This window comes from Hevea brasiliensis, chromosome 9, assembly GCF_030052815.1.
Source record: "Hevea brasiliensis isolate MT/VB/25A 57/8 chromosome 9, ASM3005281v1, whole genome shotgun sequence".
NCBI classification, from domain to species: domain Eukaryota; kingdom Viridiplantae; phylum Streptophyta; class Magnoliopsida; order Malpighiales; family Euphorbiaceae; genus Hevea; species Hevea brasiliensis.
This window is the reverse complement of record NC_079501.1, coordinates 91,669,051-91,693,147: the sequence shown is the minus strand read 5'-3', so window position 1 is coordinate 91,693,147 and position 24,097 is coordinate 91,669,051. Positions and strand designations below refer to the sequence as shown.

The following is a 24,097-nucleotide window of genomic DNA, read 5'->3' as shown; positions in this document are numbered from 1 at the left end:
ATTTGATGCATGCATTTTATATCATCATTTAGGTGTAATTTTTGCACATAATTTACCCTTGTTCATAGCCATTATTATAGATATTAGTATATATTTAGTCAATTTTACAATTTTCACATTTCTTAGTTTAATTTTTGGAATTTATTTGTTTTGTAGGGTAAATTTGGAGAAATTTGATGTATTTTGATCAGAGTAGCCATTTGGAGGAGATTAAAGTCGAAATTTTGAAGTTGAGTAAAAAATGGCCGAGAGCGACACAACCTGCAGCACAACCGAATTAGCTTATGTCGCAAGTTGTGTCGATCGTCAGATATTCAGGCCGAGAGCTACACAACCCGCGACACAACCCACGACACAACTAACTCGGCTTATGTCATTTTTACTGGAAATAGTTGACGTGACATTTCCGTTACTTTGGCTTTTTACCTCACTTTCTCTGGAACCTTCCCCCTTTTACCCATTCTAGGGCAGTCCCCTCACCTATATAAAGTCCCCTTTATCATTTTCTTTCCATAAAGAGCAAGGGAGGCATTTTTGGAAGGATAGAAAGAGAGAAAGAGAGGAGCTCGTTCTGCATTTTTCCAGCAGTATCAAGTTTCACGTTTCTGCACTTTTCTGCAGCAGATCCTTCTGCATTTTTCTGGGTTTTTCTACCCCTTAGCTTACATTTCCATTATTTCTTCATTTATACATTTGGGTTTGTCTTAAAACTATGAATAGTGAGTAGTTGTTTGGGATTCTAGAGATGGGTTTGTAAATATTGTTTTGTATTGTGGTTTTGAACTGATTTAGCCATTTAAATGAGGTTTGTTATATTTTGATTTATTGCTTATGAGCTTGTTGCCTTGCTTGATGAATGGGCCCTCATTAAGTTAAGCTTTAATCCTTAATAGATGGACTGAAAAGTGAATATTAGGGATAGATAATCTTGCAATAAACTTTATTTTCTTGGTGTTAGAGATAAGCTAAGAGGATTAAGGGGAACTTTCCAAAAAAAAATCAATTAGAGCTTTAATTGGGTTTTTGTTAGGTTTGAAATACCGTGAAAACAGGGTTTGATTTAATGAAAACCAACTTTGAAATGCTTGAAAAAGGTTTCAAAAATTTAAGAATTGATTTCCCTCAAAATTGCAATTCTCATGTGTTTGGCTAAATTAGGGATAAACCACATGCAAACAAAATTGAAAAATCCAATCTCTAGAATCACTTTAATTTTTATTGAATTTAGATTTAATTCCTTTCAATTTCATAAATAGAAATTTCAAATTAAATTTTGGTAATCTAGTTTAATTAATTTTAGTTAATTGTTTGATTTAGCTTAAATTCCTCAAATACCAATTTTAATTTTTAGATTTCATTTTTTTATACCTTTAAATTTTGTCATTCTAATTAGCTTATACTTTTATTTCCAATTTAAGCACAATTCCCTGTGGGATCGATATCATTTTTTTAAAACTATACTACTGTGATTTGTGCACTTGCGGACACCGTATCACCTGATCTTATGTTTGTTGTAAGTCTCATAAGTCGTTTTATGGCCAATCCCACAAAGCTCCATCTTGCCGTCATAAAACGAGTGCTAAGATATCTAAAGGGCACAATAGATTATGGAGTATTTTACAGGAGGGGTGGAGAAAATTGCTTCGTGGGATTTACAGACAGCAATTATGCCGGTGACATGGTTGATAGCAAAAGTACCTCTGGATATGTGTTTTTATTGAGTGGAGGTGCGGTGGCATGGTCTTCACGCAAGCAACCTATTGTTACCTTGTCAACCACAGAGGCTGAGTTTGTAGCAGCTGCTGCTTGTGCTTGTCAGGCGATATGGATGAGAAGAGTACTAGAAGACATTGGCCAGTCACAAGAAGAGGCTACAATCTTAATGTGTGATAATGTTTCGACAATTAAATTATCGAAACATCCTGTCCTACATGGGCGCTCCAAGCATATAAGAGTAAGATTCCACTTTCTTAGAGATTTAGTCAAAGAAGGCATTGTTGATTTACAATTCTGTGGTACCAAAGATCAGCTAGCAGACTTAATGACTAAACCGCTCAAGTTAGATGCTTTCCAGAAGTTACGGCAAGGACTGGGCATGAGTACTTATTCAGTTTTGAACTAATTCTTTTACAGAAGGAATAAGTTCAAGGGAGGGATTGTTAGTAGTTTGATTCAGTCAATAAAGACCTATTCTACAGGAGATATTTACTGCTGCTAGAAGTTAGGAAAGTTTTTTTTATTTCTATTTCTGCTGTAATCTTTAGCATATTTTACGATGATTCTGTTTTATGTGAAGGCTATATAATGCCTAACTATTGCACTAATAGGTGATCACTTTGAAATCCAATTGCTCTGGTTTATTATTTCTCATGTGAACCTTTACAGAATTAAGAGTAATCATTATACGTGATCACTCAATTTTCTAAGCATTTTCATAAAAATTATTAAATTTTAATTTTTTTTAAATAAAATTCACTAAATTTTAATTTAATTTCATAAAAAATATTTAGACTAAAAATTAAATATTTTCAAGTTAACTTATTGACCTGTCAATTATTTTATGCATCTTATTTTCCTTTTTTTTTAAAAAAACTAATAAAATAAGGTGATTTTATTTGTAAAATTATTGATAGGTCAATAGATGAACTAGAAAATCTTTGATTTATGATTACAATGACTTTTATGGAATTAAATTGAAATTTAATAAATTTTATAAAAAAATTAAAATTTAATGACTTTATAAAAATACTCATAAAATTAAATAACTGCATGTGATATTTACCTCAAAAATTAAAAAAATAATTAGATAGCATCATTTTTATAAAAAAATATTAATAATTGGCTAAAGTATTCTTATAATACTATTGAAATGTAGAAATGTGTTAAGAAAAGTTAAATGCATTGAAAATAGAAATAGATAAAGATAAAATTAAAAAAAATAATTAATATCTTTTTAATTTTTTAAAATAGCAAATAAAGTAAAAAAAAAAAATTCTAAATCATTTATTAAAATGGGATGGAGGGAGTATATATTTCGATACTGATTTAACTTGACATGATTGTGATGGTTTTTCGAAAGTACAGTTTAATATAATTTTTGTTTTTTTTTTTTTTTTAAGTCTCCTCATACAATTTTACAAACTGTATTGTTTATTCCTAAAAATAATTTTAGATTATACTAACTATTTTTATAAATTAAATTGCCTTTAATATTTTATACTAACTATTTTTTTCTCTAAATTTCTTTTTTTAAAATCAAATAAACTTATTTCTGATAATATTTTTTAAAAGATAAATTATCTTTGTTTTTTTTACATATTGATTTACTAATTATTAGAGAACAATACATATATTCATCTTCAATTCATTTTACATATAAATATAAATTTTGATTTATATTTATTGTTCTACCATTAATTTTAGTATAAATAACTATATAATTAAAAATAAAACATTATAGTATAAAATAATCTAAAAGATAAAGAAATATATGTTTGTATTAGTATTATACAATGAATGTTTAACATCAACACACGAATTACAATATCTAATAATTTAATATAATAAAAAGAAATTATTTAATTATTTTCTTTACTTAAAATAATTGTTTAAAAGTAATTTATCAAAAATAAACTTCACGTGGAAAATGAATTTCGTGAATAATTATTCAAGTTATAAATCAACATATTTCTAAAACCTATTTATTAAAATAAAATACAATTCAATTATTATTTATAATTAATATATAATTAAATAATTGAATAAAAACAAGTCAACTACAAACATGGAACGATGAATAAGATATCACAGAGAGCTTTAATGGCCAGGGGGTAGGAGGTGAGTCTCATCACGGTTCACAACCCCGTAAACCTAAATATAACCCATTAATTCTCTGACTTGAATCAGCAGAACACAGCTAGAAAAGCCGTCAAAAAGAAAGGGAAAGGTGAAGCTGCTATAAACTTGATTTTTACATGAATAAATTAAGTGATTTTTAGATTAAAATTTTTTTTGTGAGATTTACATAATTTAAATTTAATATTTTTAAAAATATTTAAATTTTATTTATTTAAAATATAATACAAAAAAATTTATAAACATTATTAAAATATATCTTATAATTATTTATTTATATGAGTTAAAGTATGATAGTGAGTACCCAATAAATAAAATTTAAATTCGAGACAAATATTATATTTTAAACTTAAAACTATCTCATATGTCTGTCTCAATAGGTTTCAATACATGAAAATACACAACCCTTCCCTAAGCCATCCTACTTCTAATGTCTCAAATTTTGAAACCCAAATTATTATGGCTACCCTAACATCTTCTCCTCCAATATCTGCACACAACAGTTAGAAATTATCTAGAATGGAAAACCCAATTTGTTTCACTATCAAAGAAAAATTTTTGTATGCACCGAATGTATATATACACTCAATTAATAAAAAATTAATAAATTATAAATTTAAATAGATTCAATTATAATTTTAAATAAGACTATATAATTTTATACAATATGACATATAGATTGATTAGGTGTATATATCCGAATGTAAACTAATTATCAAAGCTTGATTTTACTCCATCCAAATCATCCCTAACTTAGCCTATATTTCTTAGTTTTAAAAGAAGCAAATGCTTTTTCATTGGATTCGTTCTTTCCTTCTTGAAGTTTTCCCATATATGAAACGACTGACTTTCTCTCTTTTGAAATATGGCCTGTATTAGCAAATGCCTCTAGTATTGTATATAAGAAAAGTTAACTTTAGCTCCTCTTTGAACTAGGGTGGACCTAGCTACTCATAGCTTGGCCGCCCAAAAATTTCTAAAATTAAAATTTGATCCATAATTTTAATGTATTTTCTCAAAAAAAAAAAAATATTGTTTGTCCCTCTAAAATTTTTGTGTAAATTTAATTTATATTTTTTTCTATTATTTAATTTTAATCTCTTAATATTTTATAATTTTATTTTAATCCCTATTTTTCTTCTAAGATTTCATTTAAGTTTTTTTTAATATTTACTTTTAGCCCCCAAAATTGAAATTTTAGTTCCACCCCTACATTGAACTGCAATGAGCTTATTGTATCTCATACCTTCAACTTTAGGCTATATATGTAAAACGTTAATTAAATATATTAGTTGGAGATTATAAAAAATTAGTTAAAAATTAAATTGAATAAATTTTAGTCTTAAAAATCAAATAATTAAACAATTTAGCTTGTGATTAACTCAAGAAAATAGATGAACTTGTGATTAACATTTTAGCTTTACTTCAATAGTCCTCCCTTATATACATAAAAATTTCCCTTTATAATTACTATCAAGAAGTCATTTTCATTCAACTTACCATCAAGAAGTCATTCAACTTAAAAGTCTACAGTTTAAATTTATACATAAATTTCACGAGACCAATTTTGTATCTTTAATATAACTCTACACGTTTATGTTGATTGAATTTAAAACGTAAATAAGTATAAATTTATTTTAATTAATAAATAAAATAATTAGATTCATCAGAAATTCTAATATCATATTTAGAAAATATTAAATCTAAAAATTTATATAAAAAATATTGGCTAGATTAAAGTTAGCTCAAATGAGAAGGTTTGCTCAAATTTTATATACAATTTAAATATATTATCCCAAATCAAATTGATATAACAAATCTAACTCTCAAACATGAATAATTGGAGTGTGAAGTTTATAGAAAAACACACTATAAGTGACTCAATATTAAAATAAAATAAATTTTAATATTATATAAAAATATGATGCGAGTCTAATTTTATTCAAAAAATTAATTTTAAGGGAAAATTTTTTTCTAAATTTTATATAAAATTTAATATTTTATTTTAAATCAATGCGACGCAATATTATAGAGGCCTATAGTTTTTTTTATCCCTAATAAGTACTGCTAGGTTGAATTGCATATAATTATTACTGATGAGACAGACAACTTACAAAATTTACTTCTGCATTCATTTCTGAAATGACCATTATTATGTTTTACTTGTGCTTCAAGCTTTAAAATTTGATCGGTTGCATGGCATTGCATCTGATTTCTGGCTTCTGCTCCTTACAACTTCAGTATTTATCTCGTGTTAATTTCCATTGCCGTGCATTTTTGACTTTTGCTTTAATCTACAATAATCTTGTTTTAAATTCCACTTAAATTATTACAAGGCCGACCTAGCTGTAGTCGCCCCCTTTTTTTTTTTTTCCAGAAAAACACGTTCTTCATGTCTTTTTAGTAAACAAATTATAAAGATTATATCGGATGTATTAAAACTATTTTTGAATTACCACCTATAACCTTAAAGTGATTTTTAAATATGGTATCAGAGTCTCTCTAATTAAAAGATTTAGAGTTTGAATTCGATAATTTACATTTATTAATTAAATATTACAGTATAAGATAAAGTAGATTGTTGTTGCTCACGCTTCAAGTTTAGTGGACAATCGCTTGCAGGCAGTGGTAAATATTAAGGGAGAGCATTTCGATCTATTAGTGTAACACCCCTAATTTTTAAATATATTATTTTTGAGTAAATATTGATGTTTTAATTTTATTTAAATTTTAGAAAATTATTTGAAATTTTTCAGATTTCAAAATCGGATTTGATTTTCTAGAAATATAAAACTTTGATGATTTTTAAAAATTAATTTAAAGACTACGTGGCAAAACTAAAAATATATTTGGAGTCTACGAATTTTTCTGAGCTTTCTGAAATTTTTTCTGAATTTTTGGACCTCGTTTTCGGTCCCAAGGCAGAGTAAAAATTCAAAATTTTGTATTTCGAATCGAACCAGCCGAATCGAACCGGACCGGATCGGACTGATCGAATCGGACCGGCCCCTTCTTCTTCTTCTCTTTTTTTTTTTCTTCCGCGTGTCCCGACCTTCCTCTCATTCTCTCCCGTTTTCTCTCTCCTCCCTCCTACCCTTGTCGCGCCGCCGCCTCCCGGCCGCGGCGCCAGTCCCTAAGCGCCCACTCGCGGGCGCGGCGGAACTTGGAAAAAGGAGCCCGAAGCGATGCGACGCGACGCACAAGCGCGCTGCTTCATCTTCCTGGCCAAAATCCGGCAGATCCAACCACCAATCAGACCGGGTCTTATGTCTAAATCCATCTACTCGTCGAGAGCTTTCCATAGACACCAAGAACACCGAAATCCATCAAGCGGTTTGTCCAATTTTTGCTCGGGAAGTTTTAGCCCATTTTCACTTTTAGGCTAGATTTCTCTCAAACCGTGAACCCCACGAGAAAACCAAGAGTACCAAAGTGCTCCACTCGTCGAGAGTTTCGCGGCAATGTAAATTTCAAAATTTTCCGACACCGTTTTTCGGTGAGTCCCACGGAACTTCGCAGTGTTTTTCCGAGCATTAAATGAGCTTAGAAAATTCCAAAAAATTTATGTAATAACCCCCGTGTTGTGGGCTTCGTGTAGGTATCTTCAATTCGCGAAAATTCGACAGTTGTCCAGTCTGTGAATTTCCGGCCACACAGACCGATTACAGAAAAAGTCTCCGGATTGAATCGAGATTTTGGCTACCCCACCATTGTCAGATGTCCCGAGCGCGTCCCCAAAGTCGGAATCGGCATAGGTAAATCCGAACCTTACTTTTTCACAATTTTCTAGTGCTTAAATGAGATTAAAAATCCGTAAAATATTCGTGGTAGCTCAGAAAATTATGATTCTTTTTTCAATAGCCTAGTAATATTGTTAAGGACTGCGGGGCAAAGTTTTAAGATTTTTAGAGTTTATTTGGGCAGTTTTTGCAAAATGATCAAATATAAGGACTAAACTGTAAATTTACATATTGTGATTGATGACTGTTTGGATGGGCCCAGGAGGGGCTGTGTGATGTGATTGAGTTATGGATACATGGATTGTGAATATAGAAGTGCGTTTTGAGCCCTTTTGCAGGTTGGGTAGGTCCTAGGTATAGGGGAGACTCTGCCAGATTTTCAGCACGACTTAGGACGTATTTGGTCTTTTCTTGATTTGTATAATTGTAATGTAATTGTCAGGTGAGCCGGGATAGCCTTCTTCCTCCGCCCAGCCACCACAGTGATTGCTGTCAAGTTTGTGAGTAAAATATTAATTTTAATTGTAATTTCGATATTATTATATGTTCAAGTATGCCCATGCATCACTTATATGCATATATCTATGTAGTTAAACTCTAGGCACGATTTATGTTGCATTCATAACTGTTAAAGTGCCATGGATGTTGTTGTGGTAATTTGGAGCAGTGTGCGTGCGTTTGCGTGCGTGTGATGTGGTGTGGACTATGGATAGGACGGGTAGACACGGCTTGAGAAAGTCACTGAGACCCGGTCCTTCGGGCATATTCACAGCTTGAGTTCTTCGCTGGGACCCCGATTTGGTATATTAAGCGAAAGTCTGGCTTGAGTTCTTCGCTGGCACAGGTTGGATTTAAGAGAGCTGTATAGGGGATCAGCTCCCATATATTATGATTGATATTACTGGGTGTGCGAGTGCTCCAAATTATCTTTTTGCTGTTATGATGTGAATTTATTGCTGATGTTGCATTTCACTCTACAGGGTGCATTAGTTTTAGATAGTTATAGAGATTATGGTTAAAATTGATATTTTACTCTCTGAGTCGAACGCTCACTCCTGTTCAATAATTTTCCAGGCCACAGGAGGATATTTTTGAGGTTAACCTGCTTTTCTCCCTCGCAGGTCATCTATTTATGTTTGTGTAATTCTATAAACTTCTAGAATTTCCGCATGTGTTAGAAATATTTATTTGATTGGGTCTGTAATATTATTATCATGTTGGACCTGTAGACGCATAACTTTATGCATGTTTGATGGGCTGGATGAGGGAGCTGAGCTTCCATTTATTTTATGATGATATGAGTATGTGGAGGGTGAGCTGAGCTCCCCAGTTGATTAATTATTGTGTTTACAGGTCGGGTGAGTCAAAAACTCCCCGTTGAAAGGTCCATTTTATGGCCGGACTCTATCCGGTCGATTTCTTGAAATTGGGCCCAAATGGGCCTTAGAGTTGGATTAATGAATAGATAGGCTTACTACGGGCCATGGGGGCTTTAGGCTGGCCCAGGTCCTAGTGCCGGTCCGGCCCATGGGTTGGGTCGTGACAAATGTGGTATCAGAGCTTAGGCTCTAGATTCTTAGGGAATGTTCGTCTAAAATGTTGGGAAGAGTCTACTAGGAGTCACATGCGGAAAATAGGGTCCATGTTCGTCTTGCATTGTCATCTTTGCTTCTAGTTTCTGCTTCACATAATTATATATAAATATGAGTCTATAGAGCTGTGTAACATGTTGTTTTGAATATTGTGGGCTAATGCTACTGAATTTCAGGAAAATGCATAGAAGCAGGAGAGCTGCCACTGCACCAGAACTAGATATGCCTGACGAGGTGTCAGCACAAGATGAGGCGCCTGCCCCAAGGAGGCGGGGTAGGAGGCCTAGAGCTGCTCAAGTAGAAGAGCAGCTGCCAACAGTTCAGGATCAGTCTTTTGATGTGGTAGTTGATCGAGCCAGACAGATAAAGATTAGCTATGCTGTGGATGACAGCGGAAGAGCAAAGAAAAACAGAGCAGAGGGTTCTTCAGGTGTTCCCCACATGGGTACTCCGGATAGTGGTGGCTAGAGTAATTACAGAGGAAGAAGTAGGAATAAGAAAAGTGGTTTTAGACACAAACCTCGAGGTTCGAACCGTGATACGGATCCAAAGAATGGTCACGATTCAGTACAGCGATTAGTGCAGTTCGGTTCAGGATCCTCCTTGGCACCTTGTGCACAGTGTGGAAGAGGACATTCAGGACCTTGTATGATGGGTTCAGGAGTATGCTTCAGGTGTGGCCAACCAGGTCACTTTGCTAGGGAATGCCCCGTGTTCAGTGAGTCACAGATGGGGTCACAGGGTTCTGTTGCAAATGTTCCTCGTCATTTGTATCCTGGTGCTTCCAGCATGGTAAGCGATCGATTCGATGTGAGGCCGAGGACAAGGGGGACGTGGATTTGGAGGCAGATCAGCAGGTAGAAGTCAGTATCAGGGTTCTGCCACTCAAGGTAGGGGTTAAGCTTGGGTTTTCACCTTGACCCACCAGGATGCTCAGGCTTCCAATGCAGTTGTGGCAGGTATTCTTTTGGTCTGTTCCTATGAGGCTCGTGTTTTAATAGATCCGGGTGCTCCGCACTCATTTGTCTCCCCTGTGTTTGCCATGAGATTGGGTAGAAACTCTGTAACTTTAGAATGTCCTTTGTCTATAGCTACCCCACTTAGTGACAACATAGACGTAGATATGGTTTTTTCGGGTAGTCCAGTAGTAGTGGATGGAAAGATTCTCCCAGCAGACTTGGTTCCTTTACCAGTAATGGATTTCGATATAATCTTGGGGATGAATTGGTTGGCAACTCATTATGCCACTTTAGACCGGGAACAAAAGGTGTATTTCCACATACCTGATGTGGAGGAGTTTAGCTTTGATGGTGACAGGAGCGTGGCTCCATATAACTTCGTGTCAGCAATTAGTGCTAGAAAAATGTTGAGGCGTGGATGTCAAGGGTATTAGGCATTGGTGAGAGATACCTCTGTAGAAGGTGTCAGCATTTGTTGTCAGAGAATTCATGGATGTCTTCCCTGAGGAGCTTCCAGGGTTGCCACCAGGAAGGGAAATAGAGTTTTGCATTGATGTTGTGCCAGGTACAAATCCCATATCAATGCCGCCTTATAGGATGGCACCAGCAGAATTGAAAGAGCTAAAGGAGCAACTACAGGAGCTTCTGGACAAGGGTTTTATACGTCCGAGCACTTCACCCTGGGGTGCTCCTGTTCTATTTGTGAGAAAGAAGGATGTGTCATTGAGGTTGTGTATTGACTATAGACAGCTGAACAAGGTGACTATGAAGAACAAGTATCCACTTCCTCGGATCGATGATCTGTTTGATCAGCTCCAAGGGGCTAGATTCTATTCCAAAATAAACCTGCGATCAGGCTACCATCAGTTGAGAATTAGGAATTAGGACGTGCCCAAAACCTGCGAGGATGAATTTTCTGTAAGGGGGGAAGAATGTAACACCCCTAATTTTTAAATATATTATTTTTGGGCAAATATTGATGTTTTAATTTTATTTAAATTTTAGGAAATTATTTGAAATTTTTCGGATTTTCGAAATCGGGTTTGATTTCCCGGAAATATAAAACTTTGATGATTTTTAAAAATTAATTTAAAGACTACGTGGCAAAACTAAAAATATATTCGGAGTCTAAGAATTTTTCTGAGTTTTCTAGAATTTTTTCAGAATTTTTAGACCTCATTTTCGGTCCCAAGGCAGAGTAAAAATTTAAAATTTTATATTTCGAATCGAACCGGTTGAATCGAACCGATCGAATCGGACCAGCCCCTTCTTCTTCTTCTCTTTTTTTTTTTCTTCCGCGCTTTCAGAGCTTCCTCTCCTTCTCTCCCATTTTCTCTCTCCTCCCTCCTCCCCTTGCCGCGTCACCGCCTCCCCTACCACCTCAGCCCACCGACGCCGGTCCCCAGCCGCCCCAGCTCGCCGGCCGCAGCCCGAAACGCTGAAAAAAGGCGCTCAAAGCTACGCGACGCGCAAGTGCGCCGCTTTGTCTTCCCGGCGGAAATTCGGCCGATCCGGCCACCAATCGGACTGGGTCTTATGTCTAAATCCATCTACTCGTCGAGAGCTTTCCATAGACACCAAGAACACCGAAATCCATTGAGCGGTTTGTCCAATTTTTGCCCGGGAAGTTTTAGCCTATTTTGACTTTTGGGCTAGATTTCTCGCAAACCGTGAACTCCACGAGAAAACCGAAAGTACCAGAGCGCTCCACTCGTCGAGAGCGTGCGGCAATGTAAATTTCAAAATTTTCCGACACCGTTTTTCGGTGGGTCCCATGAAATTTCGCAGTGTTTTTCCGAGCATTAAATGAGCTTAGAAAATTCCAAAAAATTTATGTACTAACCCCCGTGTTGTGGGCTTCGTGTAGGTATCTTCAATTCTCGAAAATTCGATAGTTGTTCGGGTCTGTGAATTTCCGGCCAGACAGACCAGTTACCGAAAAAGTCTCTGGATTGAATCGAGATTTTGGCTACCCCACCATTGTCAAATATCCCGAGCGCGTCCCCAAAGTCGGAATCTGCATAGGTAAACCCAAACCTTACTTTTTCGCAATTTTCTAGTGCTTAAATGAGATTAAAAATCCATAAAATATTCGTGGTAGTTCAGAAAATTATGATTCTTTTTGCAATAGCCTAGTAATATTGTTAAGGACCGCGGGGCAATGTTTTAGAATTTTTAGAGCTTATTTGGGTAGTTTTTGCAAAATGATCAAATATAAGGACTAAACTGTAAATTTACATATTGTGATTGATGACTGTTTGGATGGGCTCAGGAGGGGCTGTGTGATGTGATTGAGTTGCGGATACATGGATTGTGAATATAAAAGTGCGTTTTGAGCCCTTTTACAGGTTGAGTAGGTCCTAGGTATAGGGGGGACTCTGCCGGATTTTTGGCACGACTTAGGACGTATTTGGTCTTTTCTTGATTTGTATAATTGTAATGTAATTGTCAGGTGAGCCGGGACAGCCTTCTTCCTCCGCCCAGCAGCCACAGTGATTGCTGTCAAGTTTTTGAGTAAAATATTAATTTTAATTGTAATTTCGATATTATTATATGTTCAAGCATGCCCATGCATCACTTATATGCATATATCTATGTAGTTAAACTCTAGGCACGATTTATGTTGCATTCATAACTGTTAAAGTGCCATGGATGTTGTTGTGGTAATTTGGAGCAGTGTGCGTGCGTTGGCGTGCGTGTGATGTGGTGTGGACTATGGATAGGACGAGTAGACACAGCTTGAGATCTTCGCTGGGACCCGGTCCTTCGGGGGTAGTCACGGCTTGAGTTCTTCACTGGGACCCCGATTTGGTATATTAAGCGAAAGTCTGGCTTGAGTTCTTCGCTGGCACAAGTTGGATTTAAGAGAGCTGTATAGGGGATTAGCTCCCATATATTATGATTGATATTACTGGGGGTGTGAGTGCTCCAAATTACCTTTTTGCTGTTATGATGTGAATTTATTGCTGATGTTGCATTTCACTCTCTGAGGTGCATTAGTTTTAGATAGTTATAGAGATTATGGTTAAAATTGATATTTTACTCTCTGAGTCGAACGCTCACTCCTGTTCAATATTTTTCCAGGCCACAGGAGGATATTTTTGAGGTTAACCTGCTTTCTTCCCTCGCAGGTCATCTATTTATGTTTGTGTAATTCTATAAACTTCTAGAATTTTCGCATGTGTTAGAAATATTTATTTGATTGGGTCTGTAATATTATTATCATGTTGGACCTGTAGACACATAACTTTATGCATGTTTGATGGGCTGGATGAGGAAGCTGAGCTTCCATTTATTTTATGATGATATGAGTATGTGGAGGGTGAGCTGAGCTCCCCAGTTGATTAATTATTGTGTTTACAGGTCGTGTGAGTCAAAAACTCCCCGTTGAAAGGTCCATTTTATGGTCGGACTCTGTCCAGTTTATTTCTTCAAATTGGGCCCAAATGGGCCTTAGAGTTGGATTAATGAATAGATAGGCTTACTACGGGCCTCGGGGCTTTAGTGCCGGTCCAGCTCATGAGTTGGGTCGTGACAATTAGGTTTTGAACAGAACCGAATATCAAAAACCGAAAAACCGAAAAATCGAATCACCTAAAAATGTAAACCGAATCGATCACCTAAGGATAATCGAACTGAACTAAAATGAAAAATTACGGTTCAGTTCGGTTCCGATCCATTAAACCGAAAATATTATATTTTTTATTTTTTGGGCTGGGCTTATGCATCTTGGGCCTTGAAATTTATACATCTTGGGCTGAAAAATTAGTTGAGCTCTTTACTATTTGGTTTAATCGGTTCAATCGATTTAACCGATAAAAAATCGAACTGAACTGAAAACCGAATATATTAAAAATTTCAAAACGAACCGAATCGACAGAACTAAAAAATTGAATCAATTGAACCGAAATGGCTCGGTTCAGTTCGATTTTTCGGTTTACACCGAAAACTGCACACCCCTAATAAATATAGGCTATGAGGGCATTTGGTTTGACTAGTTACCTTTAACTTTTAACTTAAAATATATTTTTAATATATAAGTCAATTTAAAAATAAGAAATTAATTATCTAGTAGAATTATTTAAAAATAACTTTTAAATAGTTTAAATGTTTGGTCTTAATTTATTAAATTGACCAAAAATATATATATAATTGAGTGTTATAATTGCTAAAAAATGAGGATAATATTGATAATTTCAAAATTTATTTTGATAATATAGTCTTTTACTTAATATAAGAATAGCTTTAAAAAAAGTAGATAAGTTATAAGTAAGAGATATTTTACTTATGACTTCTAACTTATTTTAAGTAGATTTTTAACTTATAAGCTAAACCAAATATCCATCTACTTATAATTTTCAACTTATAAATAAATTTGATCAACTTATAAGCTAAACCAAACACTCTCTATGTAATAAGGGGTCAATTGACTTTTCTTTCTTTCTTTTTTTAATATATTCTTTGTATATATATGTATTTATATATTTAATCCCTCATAAATTTAATTATTGAACTCTCTTTTTGAGAAAATTTAAAAATTGAGATAAAAAAGTATATGTTATGCATTCAAAATATTATTTACTTTTAAAATTCTACTATATTGTTTTAATAATAAACTTTATCAATATAAAATCATATAATTGTATATGTGATAAATTGATAAATAACTTTTAATTACTTATATAAAGAAATATCTATGTATTTAACAACATATATATATATATATATATATATATATATATATATATATATATATATATATATATAATTATAAAATATTAATATTATATTTTTAATTTTTAATAATAATATTATTTAATTTTTGTATGTTGACCTAAAACAAATTTTTATAAATCTTATATATATAGCACTTTAGTCAGCAAAATCAAACAGGAAAATGAATAAATATCTAAATTTAGGACTAATTCAAATTCATTAAAAATAAAATTAATTTACCTATAAAAGCAATAGTTAAAAAAGATAAAGCAAAGTTTTAATTAGTATGATTAATTTGTATAAATTTATTTTTATGAAATATATAATTTATTATTTGGATAAAGTCAAAATCTTTTTTTAAAAAGGCTTTTTTGCCTTTTCACGTGAACTTATTGCTTTTGAATTCAATCGCTAATATGCACCTAATTATATATGATTAATTGAATTTAGACACTAATAAACATCTAGTTGTTGATTATATATTTAATAATTTACATTATAATGCTCCATTTGTTTCATGGAAAATGACTTATATATAAAAAATATTTTCATTGAAAATATTTTTTAAATTTTTTATCAAAATATTTTTCATTGATTGGTTATAATTTTAAATTAATTATATTTATTTATTTCATATATATATAAGTGTATTTACATTTTAATAAGATTTTTAAAATTTAGAAAACGAAAAATGAGTTTTTCTTTTAAAAAATGGAAGTCATTTTCCTTAAAAATGACTTAGTTTTCCTTTAATTAGAAAAATATTTTTCGTTCACGATTTTCCTGAATGTCCTTAAACACCAAAAAATACGAAAAATATTTTTCAGGAAAATATTTTCTGTGAAACAAATGGAGCCTAAGTTAATTAAAGTATTCTGATAATTTTCATTCCCTTTACACTAATAAAAAACATGGCTTTAGCCATGAATACAACGATAGATTAAATGTCCATCGCTAATAATATTAAATAGATACAAATATATTATTGATTCATCGCTAATAATTATAGTGACACAGTAAAGTCGCTGCTAAAAAAATTTAGCGATGGATAAGCAATGGTTCCACCACTACTCCATATTATTAAAGATAGTATATGAATCTGTCACTAAAAATCAATAAAATTGATATTATTTAAAATGTTATTTATGATTTATATTATTTATGAAAATACTAATAAAAATATATTTATACTATAAATTAGTTAAATTATTTCTTCATTCCCTTGACACTAAAAAAAATGACTTTAGGGATGAATTTAACTATAGATTAAAAGTCTATCGCTAATAATTTAAATACTGACTGATGTCTTGCTTATTTGCTCACTAAAATTCAATTTTAAATTCGCTCTAGCTATGGTTGTTGCTAAAAGGATTTAGCGATGGATCAACAATGGTTCATATTATTAACGATATATTTGTGAATCCACCGCGAAAAATCATTTTTTTTATTATGTTTACAATTACAAAGTAAAAAAAATAAAAAAGATAGCCTGTGTTATAGTTAAATTTTAAATCCTGAAATTGAAATTAACCAATAAGTATGCATTTGCAGCGATAATTGACAAATCAAAAGGTGAAGCCCTCCATGGCTAAGAAGATAAAGAAACAAAATAAACTTAAGAAGAGAGGAAGGCCGATATAGCTAGGGTTGGGGGACTCACTGTCCCCATAGTTGAAAGCAGGAACTGGGCTGTTTCCCACTTATAATTTTGCGTAGCCATGCATGCCCATTACCCTATATATGGTAGTCACCAGACAGGTTTGGCCCATGAATTGTACTTGCTGCTTATCACCTTGCAAGATCACCACCACCATGAAGCATGAGCTGCCCTTCTCTTGGCCCCCACGTGAGGATTGGGCATGTCGTTTTGCTGCAAATAGGACACCTTCTCTAAGCTGGAGATTCAATTCTCATTGCCTTTAGCTTTAGGTTTTATGCATGTTTAAAGATTAAAACTACAAGAAAAACAGAAAATGATTTGGTTGAATGATGATCTAATTAAGTTTAAAATGGATTTAAATTTATAAATTAATATCTATATTGACTTTTGTCTAATTTAATTTTATGCATTTGATATTTATTATTTATAAATTTATTTATATAAATAATTAATTAAATATAAAACATATTTTTATAATAATTATAAATTTTAAATATTATATTTTAAATTAATGGAATTTAAATATTTTATAAGATTATTAAATTCTTAAACATAAATTATTAATAAAATATATTTTTAAATAAATTATTAATTCAAATTCAAAATTAAATGAGTTTGAGTAATATTTGAGTAATGATAATCAGATTTGAGAGAAATACAAATAGCTTTGGATGGAATTTAATCCAGTTTGAAACAAATTTAAGCATTCAAATTGTTAATTACATTTAAATTTGAGCAAAATAATTTTCATGGCTATCCTGTTTATTTTTATCCTATTCATATTATATGCCACAAATTATTATTATTATTATTATTATTATTATTATTATTATTATTATTATTATTATTATTATTATTATTATTATTTTGAGGGGCATTATACTAATGATTCATACGCTCAATATAACTAAGTATTAATTAATTTATAAAACCATATTAGTAGTTGTTGTAACACTTTAATATTAAATATCATAATTAATAAGTATATTTATTAAAATAACTTAAGCTTATTTAATCAAACCATTTATTAAATAACTTAAGTTATTTATTAAGTTCATAACTTAAACTAATTTATATTTCCAGTAAAATAATCTATAAATAGATAAGCTTCATTCCACTCTTGCAAAATACTTAGCAACTAATTAAGAAGAAAATTTTCAGATAGTTCAAAGTATATATATATATATATGTATGTAAGATTGAATATCCAAAAATACTCCAACTATTACAATCAATACACAATAAGAGTTAAATGAGAGTTTTTTTTCTTTTTTTCTACACTTTTAAATTCCTGTTTAGTATATTAGTAGTATTGTTAAATGCTACCATATGTAGATTTTATATGTCAAATTTGTCTCTATCATCATTAGCAAGACCTTTGAAAGATGAGGATACTAATTATTGGTTATACCGAAACCCAAAAAGTCATTGCAATTTCAGAAATTAGAGGGAGAACTTAAGAGAAGAGGATGAAATATATACATATGTATAATGACACAACCACTGAAAGGATAATCAAGATGAGTATCGGATAACTGAATAATAGGTATCTCAGCCTAACTGGATTCGAGTAAGCGCAAGTTACTTGAACAGGATCTTCGAACATTCAGATAAAGTTATTCGCTCAAGCATATGCTGGAATCCCATAAGGATCCTGAAATAATTGGCGCAGTCGAAGTCTTAACATCGTGAGAACTCTCAGACAAAGTGGAAGTCTTAGTCAATAATAAACTCCTAATCCTAACAGTTATTCACACCAAAGCCTATATAAAGGCCATTGTATGTAACTCTAATTAATCCTATTCATTTACAGTCCAGTTTTCATTATAAATTTAAACATCAACGTGGTGGTTAATTAGTTTAGAAAGTTTAGTAGAATTTAAATTATAAAGTTTAATAATTAAACCCCTAAAAGGATTAGGTTTTATTAGCCTATATATATATATAGTTAGTTAGTTAGTTAGTTAGTTAGTTAGTTGGCCATTATATGGGATGTATTGTAGAGAGCTCACAAAGTGGAGAGATGTATTAAATTCTGTGAGTTTTGTTTGAATGATTTTGAGGGTGATAAAAATAATTAGTGGTTGTAATTATTTTTCCTTATTAGTGAATTTGTTAGTGAAGTCGGCTTATATCGAATCATGTTAAATTTTAAATTTTTTATTTTGTGTGGATGTGGATTTTCATAACAGAGAAAAGTTATATTTTCTATGTGATATTACACCATTTTCATGTAATTTCACATATTTTTATTTAATATTAATATAAAATTAATAATAAATAAGCATATTTAAGTCATGTTCGGCAATAGCTTTTAAAGTAGTATTTAATGTTTTGAACAAAGTCAAAACACTACTTAACATAGTATTTATACTAACTTTTAGAGGTTGATGGAGTATTTTGACTAAGATTAATAAGATTTTATCACTATTTTTATATTTAAAAGCTAATATAACAGTTATTTTACTGAATATTTCTATTTTAACAGCTATATAAATAGTTAACCACTAAAAATTAATATTTAATAGCTAATAGCTTTTAAAATAGGTAATAGATATTAAAACAGCTAATATTACATAATAGGGCTTTAGTGAAATTTAATAAGTGTAGCGGGGTGATGGTTAGAAAAACTGAATTAATGTTCATCATTAATTATAATTTTAAAAATCCAAATCACATTATTAAGAAAATTCTTTGTATAAGAGTTCGTTGCATATAATTATTTGTAAAAAAATAGGATGTACGCATAAAATCTAAGCATTAAAAATTATTTTACATTATTATTTATATTATTGTTAATTTTGTAAAAAAATATTTATATTATTTTTTATTGATTTTTTATTAGCATTCAACTTTTTAAAATATTTGATTTTTTATATATTTTTTATTTATCGTATTTAGTATATAGATTTTTTTTTATTTAAAGTTATTTATCATATTTAGAAAAGAAAATCAAGAAATAGTTATTATTATTTTTTTAATTTTACTTTTTATTTTTTATTAAATATATAATAAATATTTATATAATTTTCTAGATAAAAGAAAGATAATTTAATTAAAATGAATTTATCAAATTATTTTCTTAATTATTATTAAAATTTTAAATATAATAAATAAATAAATAATAAACAAGAGAAAATATAATAAAGTATTCTTTAAATTTTTAAAATTAGTTTTTATTAAAATATTCATTAATTGATTTTTTAATTAAATTCTAATAATTATCTACACAAAGTCGGAGTTTGACTAATTTTATAAGATGTGGGAAGTGCAATCAATAAGTTTCATGATGATAATGTGATGTGAAGCTGGCGGTGTAGTGGGAGACGAAAAGCCTTGTCCAAGGCCCTTAATTTCTGGGTGAATTTATCCACCATTTTTGAATTTTAATCTTCAAAATAACGTCATCATTTCAATTTCAATTTATATTTTAAAATTCTCTCAAATTTAATTTAATTAATGTAAAAGCCATTTACCTTAGATTAAAAGATTTTTATAAACAAGTTGCATAACACTGAGATCATGTTTGGTATAATGTGATCAAAGTAGCGATTAGGAATGCAATCGTAATTATATTATATATTTAATTACCTTATTCGATAAGATAAAAAAATTTGAATGAAATAATAATAACATAAAATAAATAATTATACTTAATGTAATATAATGATCATTATATATAAAAATAAAGATAATTATAATTATTTATTTTAATTTTTTTATTTATTATCAATACTATCACTACCAATATTACTTTATCACCACTACTATTACTACCATTACTCGTACTCTATTATTACTATTACCATCATCATCACTATTAACATTATCGTCCTGTTATCATTATTGCTATCATCATTACTTGATTACCGTTGTTACTACTTAGCTATTGTCACTTTTACCACTACATGGGCACTATCACCTTGTCACCACCACCTCACCTTACCACTACTACCATTAGGGGTGTGCAGTTTTCGGTTTAAATCGAAAAATCGAACCGAATCGATTAATTCGGTTCAATCGGTTCGGTTTTAAAATTTAATCGGTTCGGTTCAGTTTATAATTTTGATAATTTCGATTAATCGGTTCGGTTCGGTTATTTTCATAAAAAATCGAAAAAATCAAACAGAACCGAAATTATTAATATATATAGGAAATAAAAAAAATCGAATCAAATTGAATCGAACCGAATCGAATCGAACCGAAATCAAAGAAAACCGAACCGAACCTTAAGATTTTTTTTATTTTTATGTTTTTATTATTTAGATTTAATGTTAAAAATATGAAATTTTATAAATTTCGGTTTGATCGATTTAAAACCGAACCGAACCGATATTTATCGGTTCGATTTGATTCGTTTTCTCTTATCAATCGGTTCGGTTCGGTTTTTTAAAATTTTGATTTTCGATTTTCGGTTTTGTCGGTTTGGTTCGGTTCGGAACCGAACCGACGGTTTGCACACCCCTAACTACCATCACCTAATGGTCGCTGTCTTTACCACTACCATTACTTAGTCACCACTATTTAGCTACCACTACCACAACCACTCAACTACTAATCACTGTAACCATTACCATTTATTAAAATAAAATTATTATTACATTATACTATTTATATTTTTATTTTACAATCAAACAAAGAAATATAATGATCATTACTTTACATTATAATTTTGATTACATTACATAATTGATTACATCAAAATAACATAACCTAAAATTGTTATATTAGCATTTCAAATCTTGTCTCAAAAATTATTTATTTGATTTTATAATTTTTAAAAACCAATAAATATTTGCCTTAATTACCACTATTATTAAATATAATTAGTGATAGATATACAAATAAATACCTTCTCAATCCCATTCTAATAGCTTTTTAAAGATTCTGCACAAGAATTAAGGGTAATCATCATACGTGATCACTCAATTTTGTAAGTATTTTCATAAAAATTATTAAATTTTAATTTTTTTAATAAAATTTACTAAATTTTAATTTAATTTCATAAAAATTATTTTGACCGAAAAATTAAAGATTTTTAAGTTAGCTTATTGACCTATTAATTATTTTATGCATCTTATTTTCTTTTTTATTTTTTAAAGAAACTAATAAAATAAGGTGATTTTATTTGTAAAATTATTGATAGGACAATAGATGAACTTGAAAATCTTTAATTTATAATTACAGTGACTTTTATGAAATTAAATTAAAATTTAATAAATTTTAAGAAAAAAATTACAATTTAATGATTTTATGAAAATACTCATAAAATTGAGTAACTAAACGTGATATTTATCCTAAAAATTAAGGAAATGATTAGATAGCATCATTTTTATAAAAAAATATTAATAATTGACTAAAGTATTCTTATAGTATTATTAAAATATAGAAACAAGTTAAAAAAAGTTAAATGCATTGAAAATAATAATAGATAAAGATAAAATTAAAAAAAAATAATTAATATCTTTTTAATTTTTTAAAATAGCAAATAAAATAGAAAAAAAAATTCTAAATCATTTATTAAAATGGGATGGAGAGAGTATATATTTCGATACTGATTTAACTTGATATGATTGTGATGGTTTTTCCAAAGTACAGTTTAATATAATTTTTGTTTTTTTTTTTTTTTAAGTCTCCTCATACAATTTTACAAACTCTATTGTTTATTCCTAAAAATAATTTTAGAGATAAATTGAATTGCCTTTAATATTTTATACTAACTATTTTTATAAATTAAATTGCCTTTAATATTTTATACTAACTATTTTTTTCTCTAAATTTCTTTTTTTAATATCAAATAAACTTATTTCTGATAATATTTTTTAAAAGATAAATTATCTTTGTTTTTTTTTTTTTGCATATTGATTTACTAATTATTAGATAATAATACATATATTCATCTTCAATTCATTTTACATATAAATATAAATTTTGATTTATATTTATTGTTCTATCATTAATTTTAGTATATATAACTATATAATTAAAAATAAAACATTATAGTATAAAATAATCTAAAAGATAAAGAAATATATGTTTGTATTAGTATTATACAATGAATATTTAACATCAACACACGAATTACAATATCTAATAATTTAATATAATAAAAAGAAATTATTTTATTATTTTATTATTTTCTTTACTTAAAATAATTGTTTAGAAGTAATTTATCAAAAATAAACTTCACGTGGAAAATGAATTTCGTGAATAATTATTCAAGTTATAAATCAACATATTTCTAAAACCTATTTATTAAAATAAAATACAATTCAATTATTATTTATAATTAATATATAATTAAATAATTGAGTAAAAACAAGTCAACTACAAACATGGAACGATGATTAAAGCATGCCAAGCAATCCCAACAACCTTTCAGCTTTACTTAGGTATCTAAATGTAAAATATTGGACTTGCCATTCTGATGACAATTCACTCTAAAATTAATTAGTATTGTAGTGTATTCTATGGGAAATTGTTTTATTATAAAGTAAAATCATTTTGTTATAAAAAATAAAATAATTTAATAAAATTTTAGAATTCATCTCATATAATCTGATTTTTGTAAACTGATATTTTTTTCTCTTAAAATTATTAATTATAAAAAATTTATTAATTTAACAAAAAAAGTAAAATTTATTAATGTAAAAAAAATATTTATAAATTTTGTAAAAAAATTTAATAGAGAAATTATATGTAGCAAATTTTATTAAAAAAAAAATAGAAACAGGTTACCCATTTATTATAATAAATTGAGTTAAATTAAAATAATTAATTGCATTATATATAGTCTATCGCTAATAATTTAAATCCTGAAATTGAAATTAACCAATAAGTATGCATTTGCAGCGATAATTGACAAATCAAAAGGAGATGCTTGTGATGAGCTGTTCCTTGATGACTTGGACCAGAAGAAGCATCAGAAGCCATAGAGTCATCACTGTGATCTTCGTGAAGGTAATTTTTACCATTACCTCCATCACCATCATCATCATCATCATCATCATCATCATCATCCTTGTTGCCATGCTGATCATCATCATCATCACCATTTATGGGGGAGCCAAGATACATAGTCCACCCAGATTCACTGCTGTTACACTCTTCTGGTCCTCCAAAGAGTTGGGAAGACTCCATTACTGTAGTTATTAAGCAAAAAGATAGCAAAAACTTCGAGAGAGAGAGAGAGAGAGAGAGAGCGAGGGGGGTGGGTGGGGTGGGTGTGGGGGTGTGGATTTGCAAGAGAATGAGCAGACAAGAAGATTTTAGGTTCTTAAATAAGATGTCACAGAGAGCTTTAATGGCCAGGGGGTAAGAGGTCAGTCTCATCACAGTTCACAACCCCGTCAACCTAAATATAACCCATTAATTCTCTGACTTGAATCAGCAGAACACAGCTAGAAAAGCCGTCAAAAAGAAAGGGAAATATATGTAAGGTGAAGCTGCTATAAACTTGATTTTTACATGAATAAATTAAGTGATTTTTTTATTAAAATTTTTTTTTGTGAGATTCACATAATTTAAATTTAATATTTTTTAAAATATTTAAATTCTATTTATTTAAAATATAAT

At 30.0% G+C, this 24,097-nt stretch overlaps 1 protein-coding gene across 1 annotated transcript; it reads right to left on the bottom strand.

Annotated features, from left to right (window-relative positions):
- Nucleotides 1–6,914: 6,914 nt before the first annotated feature.
- Nucleotides 6,915–23,698, bottom strand: LOC131182961 (uncharacterized). Its single transcript, XM_058152509.1, has 2 exons — nucleotides 23,386–23,698; nucleotides 6,915–7,135 (listed from the first exon to the last, which is right to left on the bottom strand). Exons 1-2 carry the CDS (start codon nucleotides 23,660–23,662, stop codon nucleotides 6,915–6,917), a joined length of 498 nt encoding a protein of 165 aa, XP_058008492.1. The 5' UTR covers nucleotides 23,663–23,698.
- Nucleotides 23,699–24,097: the final 399 nt, after the last annotated feature.

Coding starts and splice junctions, on each gene's coding strand:
- LOC131182961 (XM_058152509.1), bottom strand. CDS start 23,662: ATGGAGTCTTCCCAACTCTTTGGAGGACCAGAAGAGTGTAACAGCAGT. Junction 7,136..23,385: donor CAAGCATCTCCTTTTGATTT/GTCAATTATCGC, acceptor CTCGACGAGTAG/ATGGATTTAGACATAAGACC.